The 15,619-nt window shown below is 41.0% G+C and overlaps 1 protein-coding gene across 1 annotated transcript in view; it reads left to right on the top strand.

Moving 5' to 3' along the window:
• ddx43 (DEAD (Asp-Glu-Ala-Asp) box polypeptide 43) overlaps positions 1 to 15,619 on the top strand; it is a 60,720-nt gene that overhangs the window by 23,850 nt on the left and 21,251 nt on the right. The window contains exons 6-9 of the mRNA XM_041187146.1: positions 6,687 to 6,843; positions 6,950 to 7,068; positions 9,803 to 9,913; positions 11,248 to 11,389. Of these exons, the coding sequence (XP_041043080.1) occupies positions 6,687 to 6,843; positions 6,950 to 7,068; positions 9,803 to 9,913; positions 11,248 to 11,389 (529 nt within the window). The remainder of the gene's footprint in view (positions 1 to 6,686; positions 6,844 to 6,949; positions 7,069 to 9,802; positions 9,914 to 11,247; positions 11,390 to 15,619) is intronic.

A 15,619-nucleotide genomic window follows, 5' to 3' on the forward strand; every position in this document is an offset into this window, starting at 1 on the left:
ACTAGGGACTTTACAGCCTTCCGGACTGAATATTGAATTCAACAACTTTAGGTCGTGAGTCCCCTCCCCCATCCCCACCCCCTTTCTGTTTCCCCCTTCTTTTTTTTTTCCCAATAAATTATAAAGATTTTCCTTTTCCCACCTATTTCCATTATATAAAATAAAAAAAAAACCCACTAGAGCTATACCTTGAGTGCCCTACCATCCATTCTTAATTAGCACATTCGTTTAGATAATATCACCAACTTTAACTTTAACACCTATGTGTTCTATTGTACTATTGTTGTTGACATCTTTTGATGATCTGCTTCTATCACTGCTTGTTTGTCGCTACAACCACACCAACCCCCTCCACCTCTCTGTCTCTCTATCTCTCCGCCCCCCACACACACACCTTAAACCAGCTTATATTTCAGCTCTTTCCTGGACTCGAACTCAAGTTCTGTCGAAGGGTCATGAGGACTCGAAACGTCAACTCTTTTCTTCTCCGCCGATGCTGCCAGACCTGCTGAGTTTTTCCAGGTAATTCTGTTTTTGTTTTGGATTTCCAGCATCCGCAGTTTTTTTGTTTTTATATAGGTTGTAAAAATAGTTGTTCCTGAATTTTTGCCACAATTCTGTCATCTCATCCACCCTTCCCATCCCATCCCTCAGGGAAATAGTCTCTCCAGCCAGGGTAACTTTGCTGGGCTCCCTATACCTTCTGCTGTTTTTGTTATCCACCAACCACCCCCATCTAGCTGTTGGCAATTGCAGATGCATTATGCACTCTGGTCCCCGTATACCCTAACTGTCTTTGCCAAGGTCAAGCATGCCCACCAAATAAATCCTCCAACACACCTGCCCCTTAAAGTGACCAATCAAAATGGTCCTGATGGACAAAAACAGAGTAGTAATATTATAAAGGTTATGGACAACATTCAAAGTATCTAGATTGAGATAAGGGACTGAGCATCAGCAGATGAATTTAAATGGGAACACACCAAATGGTTGAATTGGGAAAAGATGGTGTGCAATATTTGCAGAAATATCCAAAGAACACAAACAAAACATACATTCATGCGCAGGGATTTCTTCTCTGCAAACAGAAGGAATGTATTCAAGTTTTCAGTCTTTTTGAATTACCCGGGATATTGGCGAGCCTATTGTTTCTCATTGCTTTCTCCATGGCAATGCCTTTGTGAAACAATCAGTACCCTTTTCTCTTGTTGTATAAGTTGTTGTGATAGTTTGAACTTTGACATTCTTGCATTTGTCCTGATGAAAAGCTTCAGCAACATATCTCTCTTTTCAGCAATACCTAAGCTCTCTATTTTCAGATGTAATTCCTTTAGGTCTCCATTCATCAGTTAGTTGCCTCCTCTTGCCCTCTGCTGACTCCACTGTTCTTTCATCATGTATTGACAGGGTTTCCATATACAAAGGGAACCATGTTACCCATAAATCCGCACTGTCATTGTCAGCTGTCAACCTATCTTTCTGTAACCATTGCAGCTTCTTCAATTATGAACAGCAACCCTTTCACAATCAGCCAGTCACATTGAGAAATCAGCATAGATTTGGAAATAATGATTTGGAACATTCCGGGATTTGGGGTTCTATGCCTTTAATCTAGATTCACATAACCAAACCTATTTTCATAATACCTGGGTCTTTGTATGATGAAGGAAGAATAAAGAACTAAATATATGGCACCTTCTTCGTGCTGTTGCACCTTCATGGGCAACTTGTTCAGGTGAATATGTAATTTAGTCGCAAATTTGCTGGAGGACTTGTAGTGTGTCCATTTTGAGCATGATCTGCCACATGAGCAATAGGCACTGCTATGGGAATCCGCCTTGACTGGACTTTCTTGGATGAATAAGATATGGAAAATTGCAGGGATGCCACCAATGCATGTTCCCCTTACTGTGTTCGATGCAATGTGTTATCTAGTGGACTGTAGTTTTTCATAACGCCCATTCTAGTTTGTTGAAGATTATTCTTGTGGGGGATTTCCTTGGGACTAATGTCTGCCTTTTAACTAAGGCCTGGAAACTCCCTGGTGTTTGAGACGTTAGCATATTTCCTGAACTTCATTTGGTAAAATTCCATCTAGTCACTTGTGTGCATGTTTAAAATGTACAATGGGAGGCACATCCCTGATATGATGGAATGGTGCATTATATCAAGATACAGCTACATGGTGTTCTTGCTTTCTGCTTGATCTTCCTCCCTCCAGCTATACTCGTGGGGAGGTACTGAGTGGAATCAGGGTTTTCCAATTAAGGCAGGGAGAGTTTCATCCTTTATGACCTAGCAATGCCTCCTCACAGCTGATTTAAAAGCAACAATGTACATACTATGAACATGCAAGATAGGAACAGAAGGAGGCCACTTAGCCCCTCGAGTTTGCTCCGCCATCCAATAAAATCATGGCTGATCTGTTTGTTTCAGATTCCACGTTCCCATCTTATCCTGATAATCTTTGATTCTTGTCAGGCAAGGGAATCAGTCTACCTCTGCCTTAAAAATATTCAATGACCCTGTCTCCACTACCTTCTAAGGCAGAGTTCACAACCCTCTGAGAGAAAAAAAAATTCTCCTCATCTCTGTCATAAAAAGACAACCCCTAATTTTAAAACAGTGCCTCCTAGTTCTGGAATACTCCCAAGTGGAAACATCCTTTCCACGTCCACCTTGTTGAGATCGTTCGAGATCTTATATATTTCAATCAAGTTACCCCTCACTCTTTTAAACTCCAATGTCAATCTTGTAAACCCTCTGAACTGTTTCCAATGCATTTATATCCTTCCTTAAATAAGGAGACTAAAGCTGCACATAGTATTCGAGATGTGGTCTCACCAAAGCCCTGTGTAACTGAAGCATAACATCCTTACTTTTATGTTCAGTTCCCCTCATAATAAAGGATAGCATTCCATTAGCCTTAATTACTTGCCGTACCTGCATACTAACCTTTTGTGACTCATGCACTAGAACACCTAGATCCATCCCTCTGTACCTCCGAATTCTGCAGCCGTTCTCCATTTAATTAATATTCTGCTTTTTTATTCTTTCTGCCAAAGTGAATAACTACATTTTCCCACATTTATACTCCATCTGCCAGATTTTTACCCACTCGCTCAACCTATCTACATCTGTCTACAGCCTCCTTATGTCCTCTTCACAGCATACTTTCCTACCTACCTTTGTGTCATCTGCAAATTTAGCTACCATGCCTTTGCTCCCCTCATCTAAGTCATTGATTTCAATTATAAAAAGTTAAGGCCCTGGCATAGAACCTTGCAGCACTCCACACATCACATCCTGCCAATCTGACAAGGACCCATTTATGCATACTCCTCTGTTTTCTGCCAGCCAACCAATCTTCTATCCATGCTAATATGTTGCACCCCTACACCATGAGCTTTTATTTTCTACAATAACCTTTGATGTGGCACATAATCAAATGCCGCATGGAAATCCAAGTACAATACATCTACAGGCTCCCATTTATCCACAGCGCATATTACTCCTTCAAAGAACTCCAATAAATTAGTTAAACATGACTTCCCTTTCACAAAACTATGCTGACTCTTCCCGATACCCTTAGGTTTTTCTAAGTGCCCAGCTTTAACTTCGTTAATGATCAATTCTAACACTTTCCCCATGACAGATGTCAAGCTAACCGACCTATAGTTTCCTGTTTTCTGCCTCCCTCTCTTGATTATAGGGGTTACATTTAATACTTTCAAGACTGATGGAACCTTTCCAGAATCTAGTGAATTTTGGAATATTAACACCAACGCATCTCCCACATCATTTGCCACCTCTTTTAAGACCCAAGGATGAAGTCCATTAGGGCCCAGAGACTTGCCAGCCCCCAGCTCCATCAGTTTCCTCAGTACCGCTTCCCTAATGATTGTAATTTCACTGTTTGTTTCTCCCTTCCACCTCCTGGTTTACAGCTATCACTGGAATGTTTTTGTATCTTCTGTTGTGAAGACAGAGCAAAATATTTGTTAATTCATCCACTATTTCCGTATTATCTACTATTAACTCCCTGTTCTCATCCCTAGAGGACCAACACTCGTTTTACTTTTGTCCTGTTTAAATACCTGTAGAAACTCTTATCTGTTTTTACATTTCCAGCTAGCTTGCTCTCATACTCTAATTTCTGCTGATTAACCTTTTATCCATTCTCTGCTGTTCTTTATATTCTGACCAATCATCTGATCTGCCACTCACCTTTGTGCAGTTATACATTTTCTTCCTGAAGTTTGATGCTTTCCTTAACTTCTTTAGTTAACCATTAGAGTGGAAATATCCTTATTCTGAGTATTCTGAAATATCCCCTTAAATCTCTACCACTGCTTCTCTACTGATCTATCCTCTAGCCTACTATCCCAGTTTACTTCAGCTGGCTCAGCTTTCATGTCCTTATGCCCAAAATGCCCATAGTTGCTCTTATTTAAGTTTAAAATACTAGTCTTAAACCCACTCTTCTCCCTTTCAAATTGGATGCAAAATTCAATCATGTTGTGTTCGCTGCTACCCAGAGGTGCCTTTACTTTGAGGTCATTAAGTAATCCTGTCCCATTACACAATACCAAGCCTAATATAACTTGCTCTCTGGTTGGTTCCAAAGTATGCTGCTCTAAGAAACTATTTTGAAAGCATTCTATGAGCTCCTCATCCAGGTTATTACTGCCAATCTGATTCTTCCAATTTATATGTAAATTAAAATCATCCATGATTATTGCCCTTGCTTTATTCCAAGCACCTAATATTTCTTATTTGATACTTTGTCTTACATTATGGTTAATGTTAGGGAACCTATAGATCACTCCCACCAGTAACTTCTTTCCCCATTTCTCTTTATCTCCACCCAAGACAATTCTACATCCTGATCTCCTGAACCAAGTTTCATCTGTAACTATTGGACCAATGCCATCCTTGATTAACAGTGCTACCCCTCCACCTTTACCTAGCTTCCTTCTCTTCTTGAATGTTATATAACCCTCAATATTCAGGACCCAATCCTTGTCATCCTGCCACATCTCCATAATAGCTATCAAATCTTATTTATTTACTTCAATGTATGCTATCAATTCATTTACTTTGTTCTGAATGCTACGCGCATTCAGATATAGAGCCTTTAGCTTTGTCTTTTTGTTATCTTTGCAACCACCTAGACTTGACTTTTGATGTACGCTTAGATTTTTTTCCTAATTTTTTTTAGTTGTCCCTTCCTGCCATTCTCTAACCCCCATATTACTATTTTGTTCTCCTGTCTTGACTCTGTCCCTTGATTTGCTACATCTACCCAAGCTTGATTCCTCACCCCACCTTGTTTAATTTAAAGCCCTCTACTTCCCTAGTTATGCGGCTCGCTTAAAAAAACACTGGTCCCAGCATGGTTCGGGTGTCGACTGTCCAAATGGTACAGCCCCCACCTTCCCCAGTACTGATGCCAGTGCTCCACAAACCAGAACCCACTTATCCCACACCAGTCTTTGAGCCACACATTAATTTCTCTATAATCTTATTTGTCCTATGCCAATTTGCACATAGCTCAGGTAATAATCCAGAGATTATTACCTTTGAGGCTCTGCTTCTTAATTTGGTGCCTAGAACCACATCCTCATCGTGCTTATGTCGTTGGTACCTACATGGACTATGACAACTGGGTCCTCCCCCTCCCACTGCAAGTTCCTTTCCAGCCCTGAGCAAATGTCCTGAACCCTGGCACTGGGCAGGCAAAACAGCCATCTGGACTCTCGTTCTTCGCTGCAGAGGGCAGTGTCAATTCCCCTCATTATGCTGTCCCCTACTACCACTACATTCCTTTTGCTCCCCACACTTGAATGGCTTTCTGTACCACAGTGCCATGGTCAGTCAGCTTATCCACCCTGCAAACCCCACTTTCATCCAGACAAGCTGAAAAAACCTCAAACCTGTTGGACAATTGCAGAGGCTGACACTCCTGGCCTTCGGGTCCCCTTACCTGTCTCAGGTACAGTCACAGCCTCCCTGCCACCTTCCAAATCAGAAGACCTTATCCTAACAGGTGTGACTGCCTTTTGGTACAAAGTGTCCAGGTAACCTTCCCCCTTCCTGATGTGTCGCAGTATCTGCAGCTTGGCCTCCAAAATAATGACTATGAGCCTAAGCTCTTCAACCCGCAGACACTACTGCAGACGTGTTTGCCTTGAATCACACTGGTATCCAGGTGCTCCTATATGTTGCAGCCATGACACATCACCTGTCATGCCATCCTTATGTGTTTTTTATTAATTACTTAAGTAAAATAATTGAATAAAATAATTATGTATTCTAATAATGTTACCACAAATTCCTGTACTATTTTAAACCTTAGGAGTAGAATAGACCTTAACTGCTCACCAGATACTTACCAAATACTCACCAAACAGATAGAACTAGTTCCTACAGGGTGAAAAAGTTAGAAAAAGCAAAGGAGCACCTCCCTCCCCTCCTCACTGAACTCCCTCAACTCACCAAACTTCCAGCATTTTGTTGACTTCACTGAGAGGAAACTTGAGAGCAAGTTGCCTATTCCTTTGGCTCCAGGATCTGAAAGGGGTTGGGAGGTGATGTATTCTTTCAAAGTTTCTTTTTAAAGTTGTCCTATGTCTTAAAATGCTCTTCGCAAGAATCTCTCTGAACTGATGCGCTTATTTTAATAGAAAGTTAAACAACAATATAATATGTGAAGATATGATTGAAGGCAAAAAGCGGCACATTCCTAATCCAGTGCGTACATTTATGGAAGCTTTTCAGCATTATCCAGAGATCATGGCAAATATTAAGAGAGTTGGGTTCCAGCATCCAACACCTATCCAGGTATGGAAACTTCACTTTATATTCAGCTGCTTTCCTGTAAACTGGTCATTCTATGAATGCAAGTGAAACTTAATGTTATTATGTGTGGATTGTGTTCATGCTTCAGTCTCAAGCGTGGCCAGTAATTCTACTGGGGATTGACTTGATTGGAATAGCCCAGACAGGAACTGGAAAAACTCTGGCGTATCTTTTACCTGGGTTCATCCACCTTGACCTGCAGCCAATGTAAGTTACTTCCTGTTTTCTATATTGCTTTCTGACATACACATTCCAACTCCTTTCTCTCCTTCGCCTCTCACATTATTAATCTGTGTCCTCCACTTCCAGCCAGGCCTGATAGAGCTGAACCTCATCCGATATAAATCAGCTGAGTACAGAAGCAATGCACCGTGTGGTGAGGCAAACTCTGCTGCTTTTTGCCATGATTGTCTCCATCAGCCTGCTGAAAACTGGCAAAAAAAATAACTAAGCCAATGGCAATTGCATTGACTTCACCACTTAGGCAGCATGTTCCAATCCCCGGGACTATCAAGAAATCAAGTCAGGAGTTCAGGCATCTGGTACAGGCCAGTACCAGGGCCGGGATGAGTAAGATGAGAAGAGAGGAATGAAAGAGCAGTGGGTTAGGTGACAAGCATGGAATGTAGGAGAGAAATTACTAAGGGAGGAACAGAGTTCAACAACATAAGAGTTGCTGGGATAGATCAAGAGTAGGACATCTTCATTTGAACACCATGAGAATATAGTATTTAAGATTGTCTGATTAGTACTTCGAAAGAATGAAAGGGATGTTCTGGGAAGTAGTTTGCATTGGTTGCTGAGTCAGTAGCAAGGGCATCAATTTCAGATCACCAACTCATCAGGGGAACAATTAAAAGTGTTTTTAATGCCGAAGAATGTTGGCTATTGCGACAGTGGAAGATGCAGAGTCCTTCATACAAAGGAGCTAAATATTTGAAAAAGGAGAATGAAAATGGTAGTGGGATGGGACTATGGGGAGAGTCCTTTGGTGTTATGTGGATTGGTACTGAGGGGAATGGAGATAAATATATGGTGTAATTTTGTTTAAAATTCAGTGGTTCAGTGGTCATTGGAGTACCAATAAAATTGAAGCAAAAGTTCAATGGTGAGTTGAAGAAATCATGAACATTTGTCAGTTTTCAGTCAGACTGCCTGACTAACCCTGGGCTTCGCATAAACTGCAGCGTCAGCGGCTTTGCTGAATGTATTTCTTTGCATTAATTGCTTGGCTTTAGCGCACACCATAAGCATGTGACTTGAACAAGTAACCTTGTTGCAAAGACTATTATCAGTGCCTCAAATGAAGTCTCGCTGCTTGAAACATAATGATACTGTTTTCCTAGCCTGAACTCAGGACAGACATTCCTGTGCATTGGAACCGCCTCAGACATCATTCAGCAATGGATTTCGCTTCTGTGTCGTAGTTCTAATCTAATCTGTTGTTTGTTTCAAATGAATCAGTTGAAGTCTCAACACGTTTAGCTTCTTATATTCTCCATTTTGTAACAGGAACCAAAATGAGCACACAGCATGTGGTGTGAAACCAGTGCAGCAAAAATACCTGTGAAAAAAAAACTATCATGACTAATTCCATAGCCTGTACATTTTCAAAATGTTCAAGTAAACTGGTGCAGTATATACAGAGCAAGGTTCAAACAGTTTCACATCATTCACAACTCTCAACCATGCCATTGTTCATTGTCCAGTTCCTCAGAGATTACTGCCCTAATATCATTAATTGTTGAGATTATCTCATTGTAACCATTATTCAGTGAGATTACCGCACTAACAAGGATAATTATAGGCTTCAGGATGATGAAATGGACAGAAGTATTACATATTGGAGTTCAATGCAGGGAAATGTGAAGTGAAACAATTTGGAAGGATTAATATGAAAAGAAAATATACTATATATGTCACTATTCTGAAAAATGTAGATGAGCAGAGAGATCTTGGTATACATATCCACAACTCCTTAAAGTGGTAGGGCAAGTTGATAAGGTAGTTGAAAAAGCATATGGTTCCTTAACTTTATAAATAGAAGAATAGAATATAAAAACAAAGAGATCATGCTAGAAATTTATAAATCACTGGTTAGGTATCAGTTGGAGTAATGTGGACAATTCTGGCACCATTCTTCAGAAAAGATGTAAGGGCTTCAGATAGGGTATGGATTAGTTAAAGAAGTGACCTAATTGAAATTTTCAAGATGATGAAAGGTTTTGCTCAAGCAAATAAGGAACATTTATTGTCCATAACCAGTAGCTGTAAATTCAAAATCATTGGCAAAAGACCTAGAGGGAAGATGAAAATTTTATTTCACTCTTGTTGGGAGCAGAAATGCTCCACCTGAATGTGTGGTTGAAGCTGGCTCCATAAATAATTTCGAATGAGTTGGACAATTGCTTGAGGATAAGGAACTTGCAGGGTTATGGGCATAAAGAAAGGGGTGGATGAAACATGACTGCTCTTTGAAAGAGTCAGCACAGGTATGATGGCCCAGTGCTAGTTTCTATGTCTGTAATCGTTAATCAGTGTAGTTACTGCGCTGTAAACATTCCATAGCTCATTATTCAGTTGTTATGCTGTGATTGCATTTAATGGTCATTTGCTGTTGGCAGCTGCCAAGGATTGTATTGTTGGGTAAGTAGTCCTTTGCTGGTTCTTTAGCTCATTGGTAAATCAGGTACATTCTAAATGATACAATATATTTGATGTCAAATTACTTCTCAATGTTAAAATTTTGATACTGAAACATCATTCATCGTGTTGATATCAATATTCCAGGGTAAGGCCTCAGCCTCTATGTTGTGTTGAGAAGCACATACTTATAATTGTTTTGAGACTTGCTAGGGGTCACCAGGCTGATCGAGGGTATCATTCTATCCCATTGGATTGTGCCATGTCTGTACTGCGTAACAGCTTTGTTTTTATTTAGGCTGCGGGAGAAGGGTGATGGCCCTGGGATGTTGGTCCTTACTCCAACTAGAGAGCTTGCTCTTCAGATACAGGAAGAGTGCAACAAGTACAGTTACAAAAGAATTAAGAGGTACTGATGATAGCTGTTCAATAAGTTAAGCTAACAGTTGGAGAGAACTACTTTCATGTGATCTGTTTTATCTTTGCATCCACAATCTCCAACCTTTTGTATGCAAACCTCACCATAACTCTCCTGGCCTTGCAGTCACTGAGTTTACAGGATATTTAATAGTACAGGGAGGGCACTCTGACTGGCCAGTTGATCTTGCCTGCTGGTTTCTCAAATGTTAGACCTTAATACGTCCAATCATGCCTACAAAATGAATGTTTAATGATGTGGTTTGCTTTGTACATACACCTTGCTGAGCAAACTGTTCCACAGGCCTACAACCGTGGCTCACAGAATCATATCTGTACCATAGGTTCCATCTCTCCGGTATTGGAAAATGTGGAATGTTGTAACAAAATATAGCTAAAAATATTTCTCAGGGCCTCTGATTCCAGTCTCCCTCTTGTGGCTTTTTCTCACAGGATTTTTTGGGCTTAAAGTCTTTGCTGTGCTCAGTCTTCAGCCCCACTTGATAGAGTGGTGTTGTTGATGCCTGTGTAGCTCAGTGTCCCAACAGCCTTGTACGTTTGTGTCAGTGCAGGTAAGCCTTACTGATACCAAGAACAGCAAAGTGAACAGTGAAGGCAACTGATGCTTCACAATCAATACTCTGAGTCCATCAATAAAGTCTGCTGGATAAAGATGTAATAAAAACAGAAAATGCTACTAATACTCAGGTCAGGGAGCAATTGTATCAACGAAAACACAGTTAACATTTCAAGTTGCTAGCCTTTCCTCAGAATTTCTGTCTTGCTCTTTGCACAGATGCTGCCAGACCTGCTAAGTACTTTCCAGCTTTTTCTCTCTCTATTTCAGATTGTCAATATTTGCAGTATCTTCTTTTTACTGTAGATAACTGTACCTTCAGTTTCTGTCCAATTTTGGAACCTTACACCACCTCAGAGAAGGTGAACAGTGACTCACTTCCAGAATACACATCTGAACTGGTTTGCACAAAGAAGGGGGCAGTGACATGGGGAGGACTGTTCCGATGGTGCCTTTCATTACAGTTTACACAGGAACAGGAAATTAGTTAATATTTCAGATTGAAGACTGTTGCATTACTACACATCCTCCACTCCAATGATACATTTCACATGGCACTGAAGTTACATTAGGAGGTTAAGGCAATCCCATTGCAGATCAGACCAATCCCAGTGGAAATTCGGGCTCCAGATCCATTCATTTGAACAAGGGAATTTTTTTTTTGAATCCTTGTATGTCTTTGAACAGATTTCAATATTCTCATGTTTCCTATTGATCTGTGTTTAATTGTCAGATGTTTAATTTTGCAGCATTTGTGTTTATGGAGGAGGAAGCCGTAAAGATCAGATCAACGTCGTTACAAAAGGAGTGGACATAGTTATTGCAACTCCCGGACGGCTGAATGATCTTCAAATGAACAATTATATCAATCTGAAGAGTATCACTTATTTGGTGAGTAAACAGGAGAAGTGAAGCAGAACCTAACCCAGTGTCTTCTGTTTCCACAAGAAGCTTTCATTTGACATGAGTTTTTAATTTTTTAAAAATGGAGCCCTCAATGCATCTGGTTTGATCTGGATGCTTCGAAGAGCCTGCATGTAATTTAGTAACGCTGTGTGAAGCAGTCACAAAACTGATTCTAGAGTGTGTTTCTCCTTCCACCCCATAACTGCACTGGGGTTTAGGATTGTTTTTAACAAGCCATATTTATTTCTCACGACACGGTGTTCGTTTGAACATGATTGGGCTCATTCATGTGTCAGGTGGTGTTAATTTGCAGGTGCTAATTTGTTGCTTGAAAAATATAACCAAACTTCAGTTTGACCAAAAGTCCGTTCCTTTACAAGACATTAAACCTTGGGATGAGTAAAGATACTTTGGCTAAGTTGAATTAAGGCGGACCAACATCAAGGCCCCTATCCACAGGAGCAGTTGCAGGAGCTGGCAGAGGAGCTTTGGTCCAGGCTCCTCCGTGTGCTCTGAGAGTTTTAACTCCATTGCTGCATTTTATTTATTTTAGAACAGGATCTCCGCCTTGAAGCCAGGCTGGTTGACAGGCTTGGCTCCCTGTCAGGCAAGGAACACTCCTAATGGAGGGTGCAGCCTCAGGAGCAGATTCAGTTTTTTTGTTTTTATCTCTAGGGAATCTGAATCCTGTTTGGGGTGTGGGAGAGGGTCTGATCCCTGACTCCAGAAACAGTTTCTGATGGCAGGGAAGAAGATAAGGCGGGATGATTGGAGGGAACAGGCCAGAGTGAAGCAGTCCTCCTCTTTCTGGCCCATAAGAAGTGCAGTAAAGGCACTTGTCTTTCTAAAAGTAATCCTCTCCTCCATTTGGAAATTGCAGCTGGCCAGAGTTAAATCTCCAAGACTTATTAAACATTGTAAAATTTAAATGTCCCCACCCAGGGAGCAGATTGGCTGCTCCCCTGCACCCCCAACGCAATCCGTCCGTCTTGCCTCCTTTAACCCACAGGGTTTAAGATTTTTAAAATTTTTATCTCTATCCATTCCCAACCCACCACTTTGAAAATTGCCCTCTGAAAATGTGTATTTTATCATTGTTAATGCTCTAAGTTAGAACTTCACTTCCTTTCCCTTTCAGGTAAGGCATGTTTGGCCTGATGAACTTATACCTGATTAGTTTTATGCCCTGAACGTTTTGTTTAATTTGTTAAATATTTAAACATACCTGCAATCAATCTAATGAGTGCATTTCTGTTATTTTGACAAGCCGATGTCACCTTAGTTTGTAAGCGTTTTTTGAGCATCATAACATTAAAACAGGTTTCGAAAAGTTTCCTCAACATTTTTATCCAATCTTTATTACTAAACCTTGCTTTGTGTGTTCTTTTTATTAATTTGGAGAAAGGAGAGTTCAAAAAATCTTCGAATCTAAACCTGAGGAGGGAGGCAATTATTTCCACCCCACCCCTGCATTACACAGAAAAGGATGCAGTGTGCAGCCACAATGGGCTGAATGGCCGCCTCCTGCATCTTAACAATTCTGTGATTCTGTGTGTTTTTGGGAGCACAATCAATGTATTTCAAGAGCAAAGGTTTGCTCTTGATGGTTTGTTCCAGTACATTGCCCTCTTTTTGAGCACAGTGTCACCATAGCTAACTGCTTCCTCTGTCTTAAGAGGAGAAAACATTTTGTTTCAATCAGTCTTTTGTGGCTGCAGCCAATCTTACTTTTGCAGGATAAAAACAGAAATTGCTAGAAATAATCACCCATGCCTGGCAGAATCCATGGAGAGAGAAACAGAGTTAATGTCACAGACCTGAAACATTAACTCTGTTTCTCTCTCCCTCTCCTTAGATGCTGTCAGACCCACTCAAAATTTCCAGCGCTTTTCTGTTTTTATTTCAGATTCTCAGCATCCGCAGAATTGTGCACTTGTTTTATTTTGCGGGTGTTTTTTCCTTATCTGCCTCTGACAAGCAGAGAATCCACACAATTCATATTCCCTTTCAAATCTGACACATGCTTCATCGAAATGACCTCGCACCAAGTAGCCTCTGATGGAGCTGCTTGACAATTTATATGAAAGCAATGGTGTACTAAAGGTGAGATAAAATTATACATATTTATTTTCTGTTCGCTGCTTCTGCTCACTTACATACCCTCCCCAAAGTTATAAAAGTCATTGGTTCAAGTCCCAACCCAGAATGCAGGTTGACACTGCAGCACAGTACTGGGCAATTGCTGCATGTGCAGCAGGGCAATACTGGGGGAGCGCTGAGCCGCCAGAGGGGCAGCACTGGGGGAACGTTGCACTGTTTGAGGTCCCATATTTCAGATGAGGTGTTAAGCCAAGGCCCCATCTTCTCTGTCAAGTGATGTAAAAGATCCCATGACACTGGAAATATTTATTCCTCAGCCAAAGTCACTAAATTAGATCATCTGATCACTGCTTTCATTGCCATTTGTGGAGTCTTTTTATGTGTTTGCCTGCAAACTAACCTTGACTGCACTTCAAAAGTAAATGAGTGGATGTAACATTTTCGTGACCTCCTGGAAGATGTTCTGTAAATGCAATTTTGTTCTTACTGTCAAATTGATCTAAAATTTACAGGCGGAAAGAGGTAATGCTCAACATTGCATTCATACTGGCTGCTTGCTTTGTACCACAATGGAAAGTTATAAAGAAGAATGAACTGACAATTTTGACACTCCTTTCACATCCTTGCTCTTTGTATAATGCCATGGGATCTTTTACATCTCATCTGAAAAACAGTACCTCCAATAGTACGGCACTCCCTCAGGACTGTCCCTCCAACTGTTCTCTGAGTCCTTAGTGACTGTGCTAAGATGGGCTAAACTCATTTTATATCAGACCCTGACATCCAGAATATAGAGGGGACTTTCAGACCCTCAGCTTAAACTGGAGTTTAATCCAAGTGTCCAACCTCGTCAGGTTCTCAATTTTTAACGTTGGACATTGCATTAGTGATTCACGTTACTGTTTGGATTTTGCTCGGTTTAACCAGGTCTTGATAGAATTTTAGTCTGGATATGTCTAGGAATGTTAAATTGGAGGTGGCAAAGGATTCATTCATCTGTAAATGGCTGATGAAATTTCTGGGACCATGTGTTGCAGTGCATTAATTCCCCAGCAGGTGGCATTTTATTCAAAATTCAGAGTTTCAGCTGATTTAAGGGTTTTTGAGAGGAGATTACACAGATACATATACGTATGTGCCAGACAGCTTTGGCAAAGAGATTGGTCTTCATGTCAGTCTGAATAGTGAATATGGATTGTCTGTTCCACAGAGGATGGGCACTGACAGCACAGACCTCTAGTTAGAGGTCAGAGGGAGGGAATCCCATTGCCTATCAGCCCAGCTCGAGGCCATTGGATCATTGAATTTGTATTGATCAGTCAATCTCTCCTGGACATCGCTGCAGGAATTCCTCAGGGTAGTGACCTAGGCCCAAACATCTTCAGCCTCTTCAGCAATCATCTCGATCATGAGTTGAGATGTTGGGATGCTCACTGATGATTGCAGCGTTCAGTCCTATTCGTGACTGCTCAGATACCGCAAATCCAGTTGCAGCAAGTGCTGGACAACATTCAGGATTGGGTGATAAGTGGCTAGTAATATTTGCGCCACACAAGTGTCAGGCAATGACAATCTCCAAAGAGAATCTAACCACCTCCCTTTGACACTCAACAGCATTACCAATGCGGAATCCTCCTCTAACAGCCTGGGGGGGTTACTATTGACCCGAAATTTAACTGCGCCAACCATATAAATACTGAAGCTACAAGAGCAGGTCAGAGGTTGGACGAGTAATTTACCTCTCGACTTTGTAAAGCCTTTCCACCATCTACAAAGCACAAGTCAGGAATGTGTTGGAATACTTTCCACCTGCCTGGATGAATATGGCTCCAACAACGCTAAAGAAATTTTACACCATCCGTGACAAAGCTGCCTGTCTGATTGGCACCCCATCTTAAACATTCATTCCCTCCACCACCATCCACAAGATGCACTGTAGCAGCTCGTTTCTTCAACACCTTGCAAACCTGAGAATTCTATTGCCAACAAGAACGAGAATAAGTGCAGGAAAACCACCGCCTGCAAGCTTCTCCCAAGTCACACGCCATCCTGACTTGGAACTATATCACTGTTCCTTCAATGTTGCTAGGTCAAAATCCTGGAATTCCCTCCTTT

This window comes from Carcharodon carcharias, chromosome 5, assembly GCF_017639515.1.
Source record: "Carcharodon carcharias isolate sCarCar2 chromosome 5, sCarCar2.pri, whole genome shotgun sequence".
In the NCBI taxonomy this organism is placed as follows: domain Eukaryota; kingdom Metazoa; phylum Chordata; class Chondrichthyes; order Lamniformes; family Lamnidae; genus Carcharodon; species Carcharodon carcharias.